The 22796-nt window shown below is 36.5% G+C and overlaps 1 protein-coding gene across 2 annotated transcripts in view; it reads right to left on the bottom strand.

The window, feature by feature from the left end:
* Nucleotides 1-22796, bottom strand: part of LOC128863210 (ATP-binding cassette sub-family C member Sur) — a 90660-nt gene that overhangs the window by 6668 nt on the left and 61196 nt on the right. For both annotated transcript variants that reach the window (XM_054102248.1, XM_054102249.1), the window contains exons 11-15: nt 15813-16074; nt 9947-10084; nt 6145-6278; nt 5345-5738; nt 126-1020 (exon numbers count right to left, since the gene is read on the bottom strand). In XM_054102248.1, coding sequence (XP_053958223.1) covers nt 126-1020; nt 5345-5738; nt 6145-6278; nt 9947-10084; nt 15813-16074 — 1823 coding nt within the window. The remainder of the gene's footprint in view (nt 1-125; nt 1021-5344; nt 5739-6144; nt 6279-9946; nt 10085-15812; nt 16075-22796) is intronic.

The following is a 22796-nucleotide window of genomic DNA, read 5'->3' as shown; positions in this document are numbered from 1 at the left end:
ATCGCCCAGCAGCAAAGGATCGACCATAAAAAGTTGAAGGCCATTTGCGCAAAATTTTACGAAAAATAATGAATTTCTTTTTCCCCAAACTAATAATTTGTAATTAATCGAACAATAATTCTCACCTGTCACCTCCTCATTTTCGATGCGTGCAATCCAACTGTCAGCCTCTGAAATCGGTGCATCCATTTCATTTTCAACCGCTTCTGGCGTTGCCACCGCACTCAATTCAATCGAAGGCACCGAGGTGGAAATAGGCGTATGTTGGTTTGATGTGCCCTCTTCCGTAATTCTCCTAATGGAATTTGTGCCGCTTATCGGCCGCGGCTTGCGATGCGCTGCCGAACGACGCATCGACATACGGCGCAAAAATTGCTGAAAACTGCTGCCCACACCAGAGTCTGCCGTTGCTTCAGCATTAATTTTCTGCTGTTGTGTGTTATGTACCAAACAACCAGGTGAAGATTTGTTACGCGCCACCTTCTGGTGACCTTTACTATCACCAGATATTGCACCACCGCCGCCACCGCTCTGGGGCTGCCATGATTGCGTACGCGTGGGCACTACCTCACTGCACACATCGACACCCGTATCCACAGACAGCACACTACTACCACTAATACCGCTCATATAACTGGGTGCACTGCTGCCAAAGCTGTTGGTGAAGATGCTGCGCCGCAGCTCGGCGGATGCTGTCGTCGATGCGCTCGCGCCACTCAGTCGGCTACTACCGGTAGAGATGAGTGAAGCGGGGCGTTGCTGGTCTTGTGTGGAGTTTCGTCTATGACGTTGCGAGCGTCGTCGTCGTCTCAAAATCACATCCTCCGTTTGACATTCATCGATGGGAAGTGGTGCGTCATAGAAAAGGTGGCGTGATCCATAGAGACTGGAGCGTTGACGTGTGAGCGGAATGCGACCGGCAATGGCACCAATAGAGGCGCCCACGGCAGAGGAGTGTATGCTGCCAATGCGATTTATGTACGCGCTGCCGCTGCGACAGCGACTGATCGAGGGAAGGGACTGCAAGGAAGTTAGGAGGTTAATAATTTTTATCGACTTCTGCCATGAAACATCCATACAGATGTTTTAACAAATAACATAATAATAATCTAAAGCCGTAAGAAAAAAATATAACAAAACATACTAAAACAAACTATTTATAGGCGTAATTAAGAAATTTAATCATAGAGAGTTTAGAAGAGGCAAAATCAATCCCAATAGATTTGTAAATAATTTAGAATTCGACTATGACTAGTAAAACTGTCGATCTACCAGAGGTAGAGGCAGCCGGAGGCTTGGAATTATGTCTATAATTGCTAACATCACTCTTCTTCCCGCTTTTAAAAATTTATGCAAGGAAAGCCAATTTCCACTCATCAATAAAATTGCCTCTAGATAATGATCTGTTGAAGATCAACTAGAAAGGATAGGTAAACGAAAAAACAATTTCTAAGAAAAAAAGCCGAAAGACCATTGACATTTGTTTGTGAAGGCTTTTTTAGTTTATCGATATCTTTGGCAACATCATTCGAAGATAAGAAGATAGTGCCAAAGTCAACTGATAAGTTCACGTCGGACTCAAACTCATAATCACTCAGTTTAGTCTAAATAACTTTCGAGGACAAATGCGCCGGTCTAATTTTATTATAGTTAATTTAAAGGAAATGTTTTTATTTTCTCTGTATTTATTTCACTTTATTGGTTTTTAGTAATATTTTAAATGAAATTTTATTAATTTTATCTCGGTCCTATTTTATTTTTATTATTACAATTTTTTTTTTTACTTTACTTTATTTTATGTAATTTTCATTTTTTTTTTACTTAAAGTAAATTATTTTGCTTTCATTTATTTTGTTTTCTTTTATTTTATATTCATAATTTTTTTTAATAATATATATTTTATTTTATTTGGTTTTTTAATTAATTTTTCTCTTTATTGTATTTTATTTTATTTTTTTACATTTTCCTTTATTTTGTTTAGTTTTGCTTTGTTTTAATTTCATTTTATTGTATTTTTTAAAGTTGTGCCATAGCGGCTAAAAAGCCGAGATTTACAAGGTGAAGTCCAAAATAAAAAAGACTGGTATCTTAAAAATGTTTTTGATGGTGCCATCTTTTTTATGAGTTAGTGAATGCTTGGTGACATTCGGTTCAGTAGAAGCGAAGTTATTGCGTCTAAGGTGTCAGTAGGTTTGTGTCATCGGTACCAAAATGAGTTTCGAACAAAGAGCTAATATCAAATTTTGTTTTAAAATCGATAAAACGTTTACCGAAACATTTGAGTTGATGAAAAAGTTTATGGCGATGATTGTCTATCTCGTGCCAGAGTTCATGAGTGGTTTACACGTTTCGGAGATGGTTGTGAGAACATAAATGGCAATGACTGTAGGGGCTGCCCAAAATCAGTAATCACCGAAAACTCCATCGAAATTGTTTGTAAATTTATCAAAAATGAACCGAAATCATCATTGAACTTCATGGAGTTGGAGTTGAATATCTCCAAAACATCGATTTATGCATTTTCAGTGATCATTTGGGATTACGAAAGGTCTGTGCACGTTTCATTCCGCACAAGTTAACTGAGGACCAAAAATAGCTCAGAATTCAACATTTGAAAGACTTCATTAAAGAGGCGAGAAAAGACAAGAACTTCCTTCACAACATTGTTACTGGTGATGAAACGTGGTGTTTCCAACATGAACTTGAAACTAAGCGTCAAAGTGCCGAAAGTGCCAGACGAGCCACCACCCGAAAAATCGACTTTGGAGAAGTCAAAAATTAAGTCGATGCTCATTTGTTTTTACGATTCCAAGGGAATTGTCCACAAGGAGTTCGTGCGATTGGGCCAAACCGTCAATGCAATTTTTCATCTTGGCGTTTTGAAGCGTTTGTTGCATCGCTTTCGTCGAATTCGCCGTGAATACCGCGAAGGAGGAAGCTGCAGCTTATTGCATGATAATTCACCATCTCATCGATCCACTCTTGTGACTGATTTTTTGACTAGAAATCGCATTTTAACCTTCACTCACCCACCGTACTCGACTGATTGGCTTCTACCAATTCGGAAAATAGCATTTGGTCATGAAAGTAAACGTCTTGCGCCGTAGAGGCCATCCAAAAGGCTTGTACCGACTTCCTGAAGGACATTCCGGTGAAAACAATGTATCGAGGCCAGAGGGGACTATTTTGAATAAATAAACTCGAAGTTATCAGAACAAAGCTCCTGTAGTTTCTATTTGAGTTCAGTCTTGTTTATTTTGGACTTCACTTTGTATATTAATCTCGGATAAATTTACCAAGAGATTATTAATGTTAGTGATTCCCATTAATTTGTTTAAAAAATGTCGAGTAGTTGAGTCGGTTTCTATTAATACAGTTTTCTATATTAATTTCAATGTATACAAAAGATTAAAAGATTTTAAATGTTTAATAAGAAATTTTGGTACCAGCCTGGTTGCTGATATTATGAAAGGCGTTATGCTTACGCGCGCGGCTCTGTATATATGTTGCATCTCTATTGACAGCGCGGCATATAAAACCTGTTTAGTAGAATAGACAGACTGCATATATCGGTTAAGCGGCATGGTCACATCTATATTGCCAATCCCTTTTCCTCTCCTACCGTAAATAATGATATCTGGGCGGTTCGCCATGATTGTTTTGCCAGTGTAGATAGTCTTATTCCAGTAAAGTTTTACATTCTTATTTTCAAGCACTTCTTCTGGCTGATACTTGAAATAAAGGTCAGACAATCATATCTCTTTGCAAGTTCCAGATGTATAATTTTGACAACATTATTGAGAAGAGACGTATATTCATCAGCCGGCATAAAGTTGTATCCTACAATCAAATGCCCGATCGTTTCTCCCTTTATACCACACCTTCTGCACTTGTGCTGTATTTGTTCTCTACTTATACTGTTTTGCGGAAAACTTTTGAAGGTATTCCTCTATATTTTATCACCTTTACAAAACTTTCTGTTTCAATAAACAGTTTTCCTTTTCTAGGCCAGACGTTTGAAGCGCTTAGGTCGATGTAATCTGCTTTCAACACAAGGATGTGTGCACCATGTAAAGGTTTTGGCTTCAGTTCTCGAAGCTGCTCAATGGTTTCGAAACTTTCTGGGTTTTGATATTCCTCTGCGCTGAGATTTAGCGGAGTCTAGCTTTCATCTATTTCTCGAAGAGCAGCAATAAAGTGAGACAAGTTTTTTGAAAAAATATTGCCGAAGTTTCAGTTTCCGATCGTAATGCAGCTTGGATATATTTATTGAAACTCTCCCTCCAATTTAACGTGTGGGATACATTCGCTCTACAGCACTCGGTGGATCGGCGCTAGATATTTCGTAAAAGTTGTTCACATTAGCTTCGATTTATTTTATTTTATTTAACTTCATTATATTTCCTTGTCTTTGTTAAATTTCATTTTTTTGCTTTTTTTTTAATTAATTTTATTTTACTTTGTTTCATTTTATTTTATTTTACCTTATTTTATTTTAATTTTTTTATTTTATTTTACTTTATTTATTTATTTACTTAGTTATATGTTTTTTATTTTTTTTCATTACAATTTATTTTATTAAATCTTTTTAATTTTTTTTAACTTTTTTTTAATTTTGTTTCATTTCATTCAATTTTTGTGACTTTATTTAATTTTACCTAATTGTATTTATTTTATTTAGTTAATTTATTCTATTTTATTACATTTCACTATACTTAATTTTTTTGTTACATTTTATTTTGCTTCTTTTCATATTATTTTGTTTTTTAATTTTTTTAATACTTTTTTATTATTATTTTCTTTATTTTAATTTTTTTTAATCCATTTTGGCATTTTTTTATCAATTTATGTACTACATATATATTCAAATTAAAACACAAAACAAAACAAAAAAAAAAAAAAAAAAAACAACAAAAACTTAAAAGTACCGTTTCAAAAACACCACACTTCCTACCCTACGTATCAAATATAAATTCAAGTCAACAATATGCGATTGTTTTAAACCGAAAATTTTCTACGCAAATACTTAACTCAGTATTTTCATGCTTTTGCAGATTTTATACTTAGCATCCGTGAAAAACGGCACCATCGACCTGTAAGCTGAGCCTGAGCTGTCAACACAAAAAATGCTCCTAAAAACAACTCGAAATGCACTAATTAACTCGCCTTTCGTGCAATTTAACTATATTAAAAACTAATTTAAATTATTTCTAATTTTATTCCCTAATAAAAATTTGACAACCCAAAACTAAAAGTGTCTAATGAAAGACTTATGTATTTGAGTACGAAATTACGAAACAAATACCCTTAATAACACTAACTGCACACAATCACACAAACTCACCACAGGCAACAAATCTTCCTCTTCATCCTCATCCTCTTCCTCATCCTCGTCGTCCTCAGCTTCTTCCTCCACAGCATGAACTTCGTCCAACTCAGCGCTGTTGTCATCACCACCAGCAGTAGCCATATCGTCATTGTCAAGAATCGCCCCAAGACCAGTTTCACAATCAGCCATCCGCCCGACTGTATCGCCAATAGGACCAACATCACCGACAACGCCGCCATCATTCAAATTCAAAACAATTTCGCGTGACTCTCTACGAGTTGGTTTTGCTTTCCCTTTTGTTTTTGTTGTCGCAACTTTGCTGGACTTTGTGCGCTGTAGGCCCAATTTCGTAACATTTTGGTATAATTTCCAACGTTCGCGCGCAGTCCTTCCAGCAGCAGCGGCGTTGCTACGCCGAAAATTATGCAAAGAAAACAAGAAGTGTAATGAAGCTGATGTGGACGCAAAATTCATCATCAAAAATGCGCTTTGTACAAAAGTTACAATAGAATTTCTAATTGTGAAGTGATGTGAAGAAGTTTGGAGTATGCGAGTGTACAGATGGAAAAGCATGTATGTTTGTATGTATGTATTTATTTATGTATGTATGTGTGAATGAATGCCTAAATAATTAAGCAAGAAGTTGTTTAAGCGTTAACCAAAATATTTTTGAATATTTTGATATCATTAACTTTTGAAAATCAAAAAAATTAATCAAAACACCCCCACTCGCCAGGCATTCACTCACATGTATAACTATTTGCGTGTGGGTATGAATAAGTACCTACATACATACGTATACTGCTGGCACTCACCTCTCGTCGCTCTCTGTCTGTTTATTGACTTGGGCAATGATTGTTTGCCATTTGGCAACAATATGCGGATATTTCAATTCGATTTCCTTATAGTCGCCTGTGGCTTGCAGTTGGCCATTTTTCATCACAATTAACTGTGAATTGTTGATGAGAGAGCAGCAACAACACAATAGTAGTCAAATGTAAGTAGTCAAAGCAGTAAATGTCGGAAAGTCCATTTAATTTAATTTGAATATGAGAAAAATGAAAAGAATATGGAAAAAGAAGAAATTAGAAGTCAAATTCAAATAGTTTTGTACTATAATAAATATAAATGAAATAAAAACCTACAATAAATAAATTAAATTGCTCAGAAAATATGCACTCAACCAAAATTAGCCAATCAAAGATTATATTAAAGAAATTAAAGGGACAATAACATTACAGCGAGTTCACATTTTGCAATTCTCTCAAAGATGTCAAATGAACTGTAAAGGGTGGGCCATATAGCGTTTGCTTTTGAACCACCTATTTTTTTGGAATGCTAACACAAATTACATGTCAAATGTGTTCATAATTTACTTAAAGGTTTGACATTTACGAAATGGGACGCTATACGCTTGAACAAAATGGGAAATATTGAAAACCTATTTCCAAAGTGGTGAGTCTTCTACTCAAACTGTGAGAAATTTGAAAAAAAAAAATCCAAAAAAAAGATTTGTCAACAAGACAGTTTGTGGATCAATTTGTTAATCGTGTTCGTGAAAGTGGATCGTTAATGGATAAAACAACACGTGAACGTGCTCCTACAGTGCGTACACCCGAAAACATTCCTACTGTAGCCGAAAATGTGCGTGAACATCCAATAACCTCAACTCGTCATCGTTCTCAAGAATTGAACATTTCACGCACTTCTTTGAGGAGAATTTTGCATTAAGACCTCGGTATGAAGGCTTCCAAAGTTCAATTGTAGCAAGAACTGAAGCCTAATGACCATCCAATGTGTTTTCGGTTCGCTCAATGGGCAGAAAATCGTTTGACCGAAGATGAGCATTTTTACCGAAAAATCATATTTTCTGATGAAGCTCATTTTCACATCGGTGGCTGCAACAATAAGTAAAATTGTCGGATTTGGGGCTCAGAAAATCCACACGTTACTGTAGAGAAGAAAATGCATCCACAACGAGTCACTGTTTGGTGCGGTTTTTGGTCTGGCGGCATCATCGGGCCATTTTTTTCTCGAAAATGAGCGAGGAGCCGCGGTTACAGTAAATGGCGAGCGTTACCGTGACATGCTGAACGAGTTGTTTCCAAAAATTGAAGAGGATGACATGGACGACATTTGGATTCAACGCGACGGTGCAACTTGGCACACTGCCAAAGTTACACTCGAACTTTTGGCTACCGTTTTTGAAAACCGAATAATCAGCCGAAATTCCGATATCAATTGGCCGTCTCGGAGCTGTTATTTAAGCCCATTGGACTATTTTTTGTGGGGAGCCGTTAAGGACAAATCCTATGCGAACCATCCAGAGACGATTGATGCTTTAAAACACGAAATCGAAGTAGCCATTCATGAAATTGGTGCCCAAACAATCGAAAATGTGCTTAAAAATTGGGTTCATCAAATGGCTTACTGTAAAGCCAGTCGTGGCAGTCATTTGAACGATACTATTTCTCATTCATAAATGAAAATGTTCAATCTTCAAAATAAAAAAAAAATAGTTTTAGATTATTTCTTTTTTTTATAGCTGATTCAAAAAGCAAATTTTACATGGCCCACCCTATACTATAAAAATTCAGACAGAAATTTTAATTATTTTTAAAGTTATAGCTAAAATAAGAGAGCGCGCCGTAGTGTGTATGAAAGCGTGTGACACGCCAGCAGCAGCTGTTGTCGAAACTTTAAACGCGTTTTTCTCAAAACCATGTTTTCGAAATTTCGGGGAATCACTGACTCAAAACTATTCAACCGATTTGGCTAAAAATTTAACCCGTTATTCTTGACACACATATCGGACCTTTAAAGCATTTAATTTTTTAATAGTAAACTATTTAATTTAAACAATATATGAAGAAAAAAAATTAGATTTAGAGAACTTTTTTCACAAGTCCGCCATTTTTTTTATGTATATTTTAGGTTCGGGACCTAAAGTAAAGTCTACAGAATAATAATCTCTTTGAATTTTTTATTTTAATATAGATGGCTTTGGAAGGCTGTGTGTTTCCCCGAACCCCCGAAAATTCAGGCATTGCGGCATAAAAGAAACTCCTTTCTGTACTATCGAATTCTGATTTGAAGTCGACGAAAGAGGGTGTGTGCCGATTCTCTTTTCATGAGTATTTTCCATAACTTGGCGTATTGCGAATATCAGGACAGTTGTCAATTTTCCAGGTCTAACATTATACACTGATAAGGTCGAATCAGTTGGTTGATGGTGAGCTCCAGTACTTCGCACAATACGCTCGTTACAACCTTGTACGTACTATTTTGAAGACTGTCGGGCAGCCGTAGCCGAATTGTTTAGTACGCGATTACCATTCGGATGATCACAGATTCGAATCTCCGGGTAGGAAGCAACAAAATGATAGAAAAAGTTGTTTCGAATAGCGGTCCCCCCTCGACAGGCAATGGCAAACCGCGGAGTGTACTTTTGCTTTCCTTTTGTCCTTCGGCGTCGGCTTAAAACTGTAGGTCTCTCCATTTGTGGAGCAACGTAGAGACGCACACGAACGCGGTTATTCGGAAAGATTGCAGGATCACGCCTTTTCTGGGTTGGGATTGAATTCCAATCGACAGGCATGCTTTCACCCGACCATATTTTGCATAGAAGCTGATGCTTACACCTTACCAGCTCTTCGTCGCCACGTTTGAATAGCTCAGCCGGTAGTCCGTCGACTTCCGCAACTGTGTTGTTCTTTAGTTGCGTTATCGCTATTCTCACCTCATCATGGCCGGGTAACGGAACGACAGTTCCGTCGGCAACCAATGTGGGATCGGAGTCTTCATATTCTCTTTGACATCCACACTTTTCAGCAAGTGCGAGAAGTGCTGCCTCCACAACTTAAATATTCTCTGGTTGTCAGTCATCACCAAGACGGTGATCGTTGTTCTTCTTAAGATACCGAACTTTCTGGCAGAATTTTGTGGCCTTATTGCACGAAATTTTCAGCCGGCATCTCAGGCTCTTCGCACTTACGTACCTCGGTCCCTAACTTCTTCTTCCTTTCTCAACTCTCGGCAGCGATCCTAAATGGCACGAATTAGGCTCGGCTACAGCGTGGCCCTATAAGCGGAATAGTTTCTTAAGCGGTAGTGTAACATTACTCGTCGTACCAATTGGACTCGGACTCGCCGAAATCGGTCGATTAGCCAGGAAACTTCTTTGTCTCAATTTTGAGCGCGATTGGGCTAAGCATCATAAAATATGGTATAAACTGTTCCCACTTTTCGTCAACTTGTCGCCACAGTGCGGCGGTTGCTTGACGCATATAATGGCATTTAAACTATTTTTCTTGGTTAGGTCACCTTGAAGTGACCTCGAATCAAACGATTACAAAACAATTTATGACAGTTTAATTTGTCACATTTTACTATTTCTGATATGTGAACCTTCATTACTATTTGTGAGATATGGACCTTCAATTGTAATAAATGTGAGCAATCATGTCACAACAATAACTTTTTTTCATTTTATTAGCACACGTAGTTTTTCAGCACATTTCCTGTTTTTTGGTTTTTTTTTTGTAAATTATTTCTAATCCAATGCGCTCTTTTCGTACAAAGCACTGACGGCTTTTTTCATTCCATTTCATCACTTACATAATCCGCATGCTGTGTCAGTTGCAACTGTTGTGTCACCAATATAACGGTTCGCTTCGCCTTGAGCAACATGCGTTGCACGCTCTGCTCAAAAATATGACGTGCCACCTCATTGTCCAGCGAAGAGAAAGGATCATCCTTTGAATGCCAAAAAACAAAGAAAAAAAAAGAAGAAAAGAAATATTAATACGGAATAGTTGTAAATAAAATAAATTTTCACACAAAGAAAGTTCACATAAAAAGAGGTGGAGATTTGTAAACTGGTGGGGGTTTGTAGGTGGGCACAGTGTGCAATGCTCTGTGCCAGTATAAGCTAAGTAGTCGTGAGTTCACATATTTGTATAGCCGGTTGAAGTCAACAATACTGAAAAAAAGAGTCCTGCTGATTGCTCCCATCAAAACTTATCAACGTCAGAATATAAAAATAAAAAATTTAGTACCACCCTCGTAAATTACTTATGTATGTGCATAAATCTTACTTCAAGAAATCTTTTTTATCTTATACTGCATATGTTTGTATGTATGCGTGTCTTTTGAGCATACGCATGATTAGGTTTTCGTTACTTGAGTGCTCCTGGGTACCCATAAAATGTGTTCAAAACAATGCCAACATTGTCAGCAAAAGTGCAAGAAATATATTTACTGTGATTGTGAATTTCTAGATTTTTTTACTGCGGCATGCAAACTTAAGGTGCAAAAAACAAAATTGCGCGATAAAAATTAATGCTTTTGTTTTTCTACCAGAACATTTAATCTTAATGGTAGCGAGTTTCTCTATGCGATATTCAAATCATTGGTTGGTTGGTTGCTTCAATGGTTCCATGGTTGTTTGGGCAAAAAAAGATAAAATCAATATTACTTTTTATTATTTGATTTATTGTATCCACAAAAGAAGAGTAACTCACATTAGCTGGCGGCAGCTGAGCTGGAATCCAACAATTTATGCCAGGTAAAAAATATTACAATTAGAAAAATAATAATTAAGAAATTTACAAAAGATAAAATTGTTAGTGTAAAAAGTTTCAGACTATATGACAGGAATTAAGTAAAGCTTCTTTCTGCATGTCGAGATCCTGGGAATTGAAAAATTCAGCGTTGTCTGCTAATTTTTTAAACACGAATCCATGCGATGAGATGATAATTGGTAGTTGGAACAGCTTCCTCAGCTCCACAGTCAAAATATTTGTACAGTTTTTCTGCCTATGTTTTTTGCATATTCTTGTTAAAGGAAACCGCAAGATCAATTATATAAGCAATCTTATCAGATTTATCAATCAGAAATATGTCGGGCCTACTGACCTATAAAGAGAGGCATTGCATTGTTCGGTCGCAATACAAGAGGAAGGGATCTTCAAGCGCAGTTTGTGGGATATATCTGAAGTACGGTATTTTTTGTTTTTGTCGGGACAACTAGCATGTACAGCACTCAGCCACAATTAAGTCCATTGTACTACACTCGAGTTCCCTTTTTAATTTGCTTTAAATCTACCCGACCTCCGAAGAAATCTAAGTAGATCTTGTGGCGCCAAGGAGCCAAGGTGGTCGCTTCTTACCAAATCAGTGTCAAAGACCTCAAGCCTGATTAGAGCCAAGGCGGAGCAGACACACAGAAAGTGGTCCGCGTTCTCATCCCCCTCTCCAGATGCTGGGCAGAGTGCACCGCCTGAGATGTCTACCTTTTCCATGTACTTCGCCTACAGAAAGTGGCCCCTCAGCAGGCCAACCACTTGTCTGCAGTCCATTCTGCTTAATGAAAGGAGGATTTGCGACAGTCGATCGGACATGAAAGGTAACATCAGTTTAGTCCATCTGCAGCCTCGCTCAGCCTGCCAAGCTCGCTTGTGAGTTGTAGTAACCCATTTGTTAACCGTGGCTTTGATGGCTGCAGAAGAAAGTGGCAGAACGGGCTCTGAGGCCAACTTCCTTGACCCTTCTGGCTAAAGAGTCAGAGATCTCTTTTCCCACGATACCCACGTGTCCCGGGACCTATGTTAGCACTATTATATCTACCGACATAGTTCAGCCTGGATTTACAGGACTCGACTACCCTTGAAGTGGTTGGGGGTATTTCAAGATCAAAGTACGACTCTAGATGGCATAGAGTCTAGGAGCATGAAGAGAATTATTGGATCGAAGTGCATGCCTACTCTGTTTTCCAATGCCGGACAGGGGCCGTACCAGATCCCAGTGTGTTTCAGCCTGCAAATGGCCTTCACGGCCTCTCCTTGGATGAAAGCATCAAGTGGTGGTAAACCAACCAGAGCATCTAATGCCGGGCCTGAAGTAGTCGGAAAAGCTCAGGTGCAACAGATGGCCACAATGCGTTGTAGTCTCGATAAGGTCCTCCTGCCCCCCCACGAGAGGGAGTGTACTCATCCAGACCACTGATTCATAGGTTATAATAAGTCTTATCATAGCCGTGTGGGTCCATAGAAGACCCATAGGAGAAAGACCCCACGTTTTCCCAAAGACACCCTGGCACCGCCAGAAGGCTGTCAGTGCTTTGGATGTCTTTTCTTTCAACGTGTGCTGGATTGTGACTCCTTTTAGCTTAGGCAGAACGAGTCCATCAAGCTTCCTCCTTCTTGTGAAGAGGACAAAGCCAGTCTTGGTTGGGTTTGTCGACACCCCATTAGCTCAGCACCAAGTGTCAATCATATCCAGAGTTTTCTAAACTTTTCTACAGATGTTCATAAGCGAAGGGCCCATTAGCAAACAGGTAACGTAAAGTACATTTTCGAAGCCTTTTGAATTTGTTGGTCTACGTAAGTATGCTAGCAATTATTTTAGTTTCGCAAATCAGGATTAAGCACGGCATTTGTAGCATTAGTCCTTAAAGAAGAGTCCCGAATATAATTATATAAATTTTACTAGATATTTAGAATATATTTTTATGTGTAAAGAGCTTTTGAAACTTTGACCGCTTCTTAACCGGAATTGTGCTCTTAGAATTGGCGAGCAGATTTTTCGTTAATTGCTAAAAGGATCAGTATAAAATTTTCACACAAGCTTGATGAATATGTATATTTCCTAAATCCCAAACGATTCCGGTTAAAAATAAATTCATTATAAAATGCAAAAGTAACCAACCCTTCAGTACGCAGAAAAAATCATTATTTAAACTCAAAAGAGCACTTATAAGAACTCATTAAAAATCAATTCCCTATGTTTGAGACAGTAGAATACATATTTACACAAAGGTCTTTAATCACAGCCATTTAAGATATTTATAATATTAGACAAATCCGACGTCTTTTCACCAAAATACTGCTACCGAAAATTTTTATAAATTGGACAGATGCCTATGACGTTTTGGATGTTTTCAGGGACATTAAATTCGCAAACTGTGCAAGCGTTAAGAAGTACATTCATACATTCTTACATTCTTCTCGCATTTAGGTTAAGAAAACTTCTTCGTAAAAAATTTATTTAATTGCGTGAACTGAAAAATCATCACTGAAATATTTAATATCTTTAAGTGCTAAGTTAGCAAACAATTCGTGTGATTCTGGTTTAACAGCAGAGCCCAAAAAAGTCGAAAGTTTTTTATTATCAAGATAACCTGAAAACGAAGGCAAATAAGGGCGCAGACAAGTACCTAAAATTAAAGGCATTAGGAGGATCTGAGTGTATTTCTGCCTTGAAAAGTTTCTCATAAAAACCAACTGCCGTTCGTAGTCGGCCCAAAACTGTAGGTCCCTCTTTTTGCAGAACAACATCAAGTCGCACACTTCAAATTAAAGGGAGCTCGATCAAACACCTTATGAAGAATGTACCGGGCTGATTGGGTCTGGGCTGAGCCAACACAACCATCATACGTTATTAAAAAATAAAAAAATTAAAAACAGTGTAAAAAATTTTTTTTTAAATATAAAAAAATTAAAAGAAAAAATAAAAAAAAAAAATTTATTTTTATACAGACTCAAAAACAGATCCAAAATTAAAAAAAAACATATAGAAGTAAAAAAAAACAAAAATAGTTATGCACGAACACAACAACCATTTAAAGATTTATTAAAAAATAAAACAAATTAAAAAATATATTGTACAATACAAAAATTCAAATAAAAAATTAAAAAAGAACTTATTTTTATACAGACTCAAAAACAGATCCCAAATTAAAAAAAAAAATTAAAAAAAACAAAAATAGTTATGCGCCAACACAACCAACATACTTTATAAAAAAATAAAAAAAATTTTAAAAATTAAAAAATAAATTAAAAAAAACTTATTTTTATACAGACTCAAAAACAGATTCAAAATTAAAAAAAAAGTTTAAGAATTAAAAAAAAACAAAAATAAATAAAAAAAATATAAAAAAATTAAAATAAAAAATTAAAAAGAAATTAAAAAAAAACTTATATTTATACAGACTCAAAAACAGAGCCAAAATTAAAAAAAAAAATTTAAAAAAAATAGTTATACGCCAACACAACAACCATACTTTATTAAAAAATAAAAAAAATTTAAAAATATAAAAAAATTAAAATAAAAAATTAAAAAAAACTTATTTTTGTACAGACTCAAAAACAGATCAAAAATTAAAAAAAATGTTTTAAAATTGCAAAAACAAAAATTGTTATGCGCCAAAACAACCACCATACTTTATAAATATATAAAAAAAATCTTTAGAAATATGAAAACATGAAAATAAAAAATTACAAAAAAAACGTATTTTTGTACACTCAAAAACAGTGTAATTGAAAAAACAAAACTTTAAAAAAAAGCACAAATAGTTATGCGCCAACATAACCAACATACTTTATAAAAAAATAAAAAAAATTATAAAAATTAAAAAAAAAATAAAATTAAAAATTAAAAAACAAGTAAGAAAAAAACTTATTTTTATACAGACTCAAAGGCAGATTAAATTAAAAAAAAAAAGTTTAAAAATTAAAAAAACGAAAATATGATAGTTATTTTGTATATTTTTGGTATCATTTTTTTCAACATTTTTTGAACTTTTTCGAAGAGAAATTAATAGCATCGATTAATACCGATCTTTAAAAATTTGCATTTTGCACCAAACTTACTGAAATTTGCATATTTCCCTTAGGAGTTCAATGGTAATTTTCGAAATATTGGCGGCACGGGTAAATTTTAAAAATAAGCGAAAAAGGAACAGGAATTTAATGGTAATCTTAATACATACATATGTACATATATACATATGACTGTAAATATCAGAACAACGTGAGATTTGAAACGGAATTAATAGAACTAAATGGAACGGAACAATGTCCTATCCGTTGCTTAAGCAACTCAACCCCAATGAAGAACTTAGACTGAATTTAGAATTTTTCTTAAAATCCACTTATGTTCTAGACAGCAGATAATTTATGAAGTAATCTTACGAAAACTTACTCAAATCTCTTCCAAAATTTCCTTCAAAAAATCTTTTTGTTTCCCAACTGTTAAAATTATGAAATAATATTATGAAAATTTTCCTAAATCTCTGTTCTAGAAACTTACGAATCTCACAGCTGCTAAAATTATGAAATATTATTAGAAAAAGTTTCCCAATTCTCTGCAAAAACTTCCTTAAAAAAATCTTTTAATTTCCCAACTGTTCACATTCGATAAGCAAAATCAGTTCAGGAAAATCAATCTACTTTACGCCAACCCGGAATACAAAACCCACAACATTCACCTGCGCATTTACGCCGCCACCGATACAAAATCGCATGCAATCCATTTAACCGGGCAATCCAATTTAACCCGCTTCCTAGCCGCCTGCACTAAGTGCTACTTTCATAACGGATTGGCCACAGCTCTCACTGCTTAACTGCAATTGCTGCTATTATTGCTGGTTTTGTTTTTTCATTTACTTAATTTAATTTTGTTTTTTTATTTGTTGTGAGCTTACCATTATCACCACATTGGCCGATGAGTAGAGGGCACGAGCAATGGCTACGCGCTGTCGCTGACCTCCCGACAAATTAATGCCACGCTCACCAATCACCGTGAAATCCGCATCCGGCATCAGCTCAATATCCGGTTTCAGTGCACACGCCTCCAATACGAAATCATAACGACGTGGGCGAAATGACTCGCCAAATAAAATATTCTCACGTATATTAGCGTTGAGCAGCCAGGGCTGCTGTGGCACGAAAGCAATGGTAGAAGTTCTGAAAAATTGCAAAACAAAAAAATTTCCTCAAGTCAAACGTATAAAAAAATGGTGTCCAAAAAGCATGAAGTTCAAAAAAAGAATGAGTATAATTCAAATGTGTTGTAAATGCTTAACTTGCAAATAATGAAATTTATGAAAACAAAATGGCATTATTAAAATAAAAGGGCAAAAGTAATTGAAAATGCGCATAAGCCAAGCTGGCACTTTCAATTGAATTTCTTTCACTTAAATTTATTTAAAATTTAATTTCTGTACAAACTCAATGCCAACTGTTATGCTTTGCTGTAGTTGTGCGTTGAAACTGGGTCAGGTGAATATGCGTAGTTAACTCGGTCTTGGTCTTGGTCTGGAATGATATAAATAATTACGCATGTATGAACATGTCGTTGTACATATACTTGTATGTATGTATACATGTGTGTCTACGATATACAGCATACGGTTCTGCAACAATCATCCAAATGAAATACCTTCATTGCGTCAGCCATGGCTGGCGAGACAATAAGGCAAATTTTCATTGTATTCTCAGTCATTTGAATATTATTAGAAACGTTTCTATTTGTTCGAGTTCGAGCACGGCTGATGTCTGCTAACAATGCTTGGCACACTCATATTGTTATGTAAATTTTCTAATAACATTCAATACCCTGGGAAAATGACTCAGGCACATAGAGGCATATTCATATTTGCATACGTACATACATACATATAAACTTAGGTAAGCACATGTGTATGAGTGAATGTCTTCGAATATCACAGGTTTAAACTCAGAAGAATAGAAAATCAGTGCTAACTTATACAAAGCCTTGGACAAAACACGGCAAATGTTTGTATGATAATTGGAATGGTGCTGTCCTCCATGGCGTATGAGTAACTAAAAATTTACCAAGTAGAAATTGTTGGCATTTTTGTAGCTAAAAAGAATCTATGTGATGGAGAGTTGAAATATGTTAGACATTTGATACACGTTCATATGTAATTTAGGTAATTCGTTAGTGTCAACTTCGAACTGCGATTTGCAACATATCAACAGTTTCATGCACATAACTCAGTATGCAGGTAAACTCTCAGTTTCTGTTTTTCGATTTGAATTTGATGTTAATTTATTTGAGTTCAATGGGCTAAATAACAGTTTTACAGATTGCGAAATTAAAAATAAAAACCAAAACAAAAATAATAGTATTTTTTTAAATAATACATTATTATAAAATTTTATAATAATAGGCTTGCGTTCAAGCACAATAGACCAAATGAGACTTCTCATAATGCAAACTAATAACTAAATTAATAATATAAATAATAATGTGTGTTTTCTAGAGCTTGAGAACAAAACACAGTTGCAGTAGGAATCATTTTTTTATTGTAGTCCGGCATATGTCCGTCGCGGTTATGAGTTACATAGCCCCTTCGATCAGTCTAATTCTTGACTACCTTTTCCAATAAATCTGACTCACTATGGCGTCAATGGTGGCTTGAATATTGCAATAAATCGATTGTTGAGCACGCTGTAAGACAAGTTGTTCCGTCTTGTTGGAACCAAATGACATCGATGTTTAGCTGATTAATTTTTGGAAATAAAACTTCCGTCAGCCTATCTCAATAGCGCTCGCCATTCACCGTAACGGCAGCTTCCTCCTCAGTTTGAAATAAGGACCTATTTGCGTTATCATGCGGCATATGGCTCTATGAACTTCACGAACAGATTTGTTTTTGAAGTGAAACTTCTTTACGCGCATCAGAGTATAATTTCAAGGCCGCGATACACGAGCTAGCGTTACGAAAAACCGTCACGAAATGCATAAGCCTAAGGCATACAAGCTATTCTCTTTCTCCGCATTGTGCGGTGCTTCGTAGTCTCCTCACTCTGTAGATACGTATTACAGAGTAAACACAGACAATATACACTAATACTATGCCATATATACATAGGCCTATGTCATATAATGACATCCGGGCGAGGAGACGCAGACGCCTAGACACGTAGAAAACGACATGGATTTGTGTTACACAGTTCACAGGTACTGTTGAGGAAAAACTGCTGTGCCTTACTAAACCCGATTTGACATCACTAATTTGAGTATTTGTAAGTATAATTTTATAATAGTTACATTATTGTATTGGATGACCATAAAAATATTGTTGATTTCCAATTTGGTTACTATTTGTTATTGACTTCAATATGCCAAAAACGCCTGCTGAACGTGCACGAGAATAAAGAGCTCGGAAAAAAATAGTCGAAACAAGAACAACCGCTAGCGCAAGCTGCAGCACAACCCCAACGACAGAAGCCTTCAAGAAATGCAATCTACATAAAGAGCGATAGTCCGGTCCAGAAGGCTGCAAAACTGCAAAACGTTTTGTGACAAGTCCGAACAGAAAACTGTCAAACTTCCTACTAAAACTTAGAGGGAAAGACGTTCGGTTGATGGTCGGTATCATTACAGGACACAACCCATTGGGTCAGCATATGACCACCAGTGGAATCATTCAGGACCCAATGTGCCTGTCATGCTTGGAGGAGGCGGATAGCACTGAGCACTTTCTCTGTGAGTGTCCTGCCTTTGCTAGAGCACGGCTACGAGTATTGGGTTCCGATGTCATGAGAATAAGTAATATTCGTTCTCCAAAACTGGAGGATATTTACCATGCAGATTTGCCAAAGAATCTGGAAAATTCTCACAGGACTATCTCTGTCTCTATTCTTTCCTATCTCTTTCTCTGATACTTTTCTCCTTCCCTCCTTGACTATCTACCCCCTTTCGAGAGCTTTAAATACAATGGGCTCTTTAGCCTGAGTGTTTTAGGAGCCACCAAATCTCCTGGTGCTCCTTGGCTCGACCTTTTCAAATTTCAATTTCAGTAGCCAGCAATGGGCAGTACTTTCAATGATTCACTTGTAACCATTTTTTCAGAATAAAGTTGTATTTTCATCAAAAAAACAGCGGGAACTTACTTGCGCACCTAATAGTTTTGAGAAAAACTCATTTAAAGTTTTGCTATCGATTACCGGAACGCCCGAGTGCCCTTTGTTAATTGTTGAATAACTCGAAAAGTATTTGTCGAATTCACTTCAAATTTTCACACAATATTTTTAAAATATTATACTTTAAGAAAAAGCAAAGAAAATCCAATTTTTTGAAAATTCTGACTACCTCTAACCCCTTATGAAAAAATTAAAATCATTGCTTTTTTTTAGTTAAACCTAAAACTAAACATTAAAATTTTATTATTACTTTTGGAGCCAGACTTTAAGAATTAAGCCATAAACAAAAACTTATAATTACTTTTGAGCAACATAATAAACACCAATCCTAAGTCATTAGTAAATATTATTCAAAGGAATAAAAATCGGAAAACAATATTGTAAGGGTTGTTTTATTTCATTGTAGGTACTCATGATCTTAAGTGTTCAATACGCATTAAATTTCGCACTTAAATCAACGCTACTACGGTTCCTGGTGCACCGCTGCACTTTGCGTTATTTAATTAAAGTTTTCACCCGAACTTGTGCACTACTCTCGCACCGAAAGGAACGCAAGCAGGTTATAAAGCGCTTATGTCTTGTGCGGAAAATTTATATTTGCCACCATTCCCCCAAATATAAGTAGTTGTTGTAGTAAATAGGTGCACGCTTTGTATGCAAACATATAAATTTAGCACATAAACACGAATCTAAGGTATTTCTGCAATATATATTGAAATGTGCACAACTTATCGCGAAAACCATTTATTTCCCTGAGCAGCTACAATACCAAACCCTATTTTTCGCCTGCTACTACTTTTGCAATGCCATGATTTGAATGCAAGCAAAGGTTTGGAATTGTTGTAAATAATATATTTCACATTTCACATAATTGAACATAAATTTAGCTTTATGCACAAATACATACACACCTGCGCACTGGTACCTGTGGTATTTGTGATAATTTTTAATGGAATTTTATGATTTCTGTGCATTCAATTATCGCAATTCAATTTTCAAGTGATATTTAATATATCAGTTCATACGCAGTTTATATCAAATAATAATCATAAATGCGAAACGAAACTCGATTAAAAATTAATGTGAAATATGATAGTAACTTCCTACGATTTGCTTAAGAAAATTTCAATGTAAATCTATGTAGTAATTTTATGGGTATGCATTAGGCCGGGTCGGCTTGTGGAGAGGCAAAAAAATGGCCCATTGCTCTGTGAAAATCATATCATACCAATTTGGGTCGAACTTTTTAGTTTCTTTTCTATAACTCACTTAAATTAATTTTTTCATTTACTTATGTTCTGACTAAATAAATTTCTTAAGATAAAAAATAGATATTATTATAAATAAATAATAAATATTATTATACAATAAATAAATAAAAATAAAGAAAAACCATAGCCATTTAGCTGATTTTTTCATGTAAAGGCCAAAAATGGTGATATTTTTAAATTGGGGGACATCGGAATTCATTTTAGAGGTATGGTTCCCTCGGCAAAGTTTCTTATTTTGATCCCTAGAATACGATTTTCATAGAGCAATGAGCGATTTTTAAATCGACCCGCCCTAGTATACATCCATGTAGGCGGCCGCTGTATTCGAATGGGTTGGTACGTGACTACCTATCGGGAGTGCGTAGGTTCGAGTCTCTATGCATGAAAGTTATTTCTTATAATGGTCGCCTCTCCACAGGCAATAGCAAACCTCCGAGTGTATTTCAGCCATGAAAAGGTGACGCATAAAAAATATCTGCCGTTCGTAGTCGGCTTAAAACTGTAGGTACCTCCACAAGTAAGAGGAGGAGCTCGGCCATACATCCACTCTTTATGGAAACGCCACTATATCGTCGGTATACCGTCCATTCTACTAGTTCCGTTATTTATTTGTGTTATTTCTTTTATTCCATTTTAAATTATCAAAAATTATCAAATATATCAGAATTGGCTTTCAGCCTCTAAAGAGCTCAAATTTTTATCTCCAACACATCTATTCAAATTCCGCATACCCAATTCAAAATCATCTCAATTTATGTAATCCGAGTTAATACCAGCCTTTACACTCGGAAGTTGGAAACAACATAAGCTTAGCCCAGCTGCAGGCTCTCAGTGTCTCCCAGTAAACACTGAGTGAAGTAATTACCCAGCACCTGAGGGAAGACTTTGCCAGTCAAAGGAAGGAGTGCTGTAAGTAATTGCGGCTTAAAAGCAGCTTATTTGGCTAAACGGTCAGATGTCTAACTTTCAAGCGTTGGTGTGAGGCCCAGCACCTAATGTAGAACAAAATGTTTAATGCTTACCCGCATATGTCGATAAGTTGACGGAAAGGGCTTATGAAAACCCCAGTTTTAATGAAAAAACGTATATCTCAAATCTTAATACATTTCAAAACGGTAATTGGCTCCGATGATTGAGAGATGTAAACCCTGTGGTCCATGACGCACTTGAGCAAAGTTAGCACTTGATACGGGTAGGCATACTTGACTTCGTATTGCAAGACAAGCTACCTACTTTCAACTGGGAACTAATATTAAATCAGTCAACTCTGCCACGTCTGTATGTAGGTATACCTCTACCCTCAAGCAAGCTCTGGATAAGGTAAATCTACAAGTCGCGCCGGCCAACACTAGATGAGCCACGGAGCCGACTTGTGAGGCAACTAGACAGACCTAGCCTGAAATGAGAGAGCACAGAACTTGGTCCCTTATGAATACTGACTTTCAGTTAGTACAGTGGTTGGACTCATTAACAAGCACTTCCTAATAGTTACATATGAGAAACGTACGGGGTTTCCCTTTAATGACTTCTGTCGAAGGTGCAGAAACGTGATCGAAGTGGCGAACGCTAAACACTTTCTCTGCCACGGTCCGTCTCTTCCCAGAATGCGACATCGCTGTCTAAGCTGCTACTTCTTTTAGACTTAGTTACACTTAGTATCGACAACCGTCCACAATTTTTCATCGTTTATCCGATAGACAAACTAGTTTCATAGCATCGAGAGTTAAAAAAAAATTTGTGTCCAACAAAGGGGTAATACAATGAGCCTCCAGGCATAAGTCGGCACCTCCACCTCCACCTGATGGAGAGTGGCCACAACTGTAACGTAGCCTACGCTAAGTCAGTAGTGAATCACTCGTAGGTAGGTGAAATGGTTTAAGTGCTGGTCAGCAGTCCTCAAGTAGCACTAAAGCGCCGTTTTGATACCCTCCATCGGGCAGATATCTACATCCATTCAGAGCTGTTGATATAATGGAGAAGATTGATGGGATTTAGGTTGACGCACTGCCCCAGGCAGTCGAAGAAAGGAGCACATAGTGACCTTAATCGTCTAGCTGCCAAACCCGGACATTTATAGAGAAAGTGCTCAACAGTCCCCTTCTCTGAAAGGTCCCCACAGCTTCTGCAACGGGGGTTAAATGGTAACCCTAGCTTTTCAGCGTGTCTGATCGTCAGGGAAACGCAACTACGAGTTTGGCAATTGATTTGCGGGGAGTCCAAAGGACTTTCTGAGTCCTTCGTATATTGTACTCGGGCCAAAGGGTTCTCGAAATAGCACATGAAAAAATGGAGCTCCATCTTTTCTCGGATTTCCTAAGAAATAATTCACGCAGTTCCCCTTTAACAACTGTCAGGGCGATGCCGATGGCCGGTAAGGAGATATCTGCGGCCAATTCAGTGCCCTTCTTAGCAAGCTTATCAGCAATTTCATTTCCCTCTATGTTTCTATGTCCGCACTCGTAA

Source organism: Anastrepha ludens, chromosome 5, assembly GCF_028408465.1.
Source record: "Anastrepha ludens isolate Willacy chromosome 5, idAnaLude1.1, whole genome shotgun sequence".
Taxonomy (NCBI): domain Eukaryota; kingdom Metazoa; phylum Arthropoda; class Insecta; order Diptera; family Tephritidae; genus Anastrepha; species Anastrepha ludens.
This window is presented reverse-complemented; position numbering and strand designations above follow the sequence as displayed.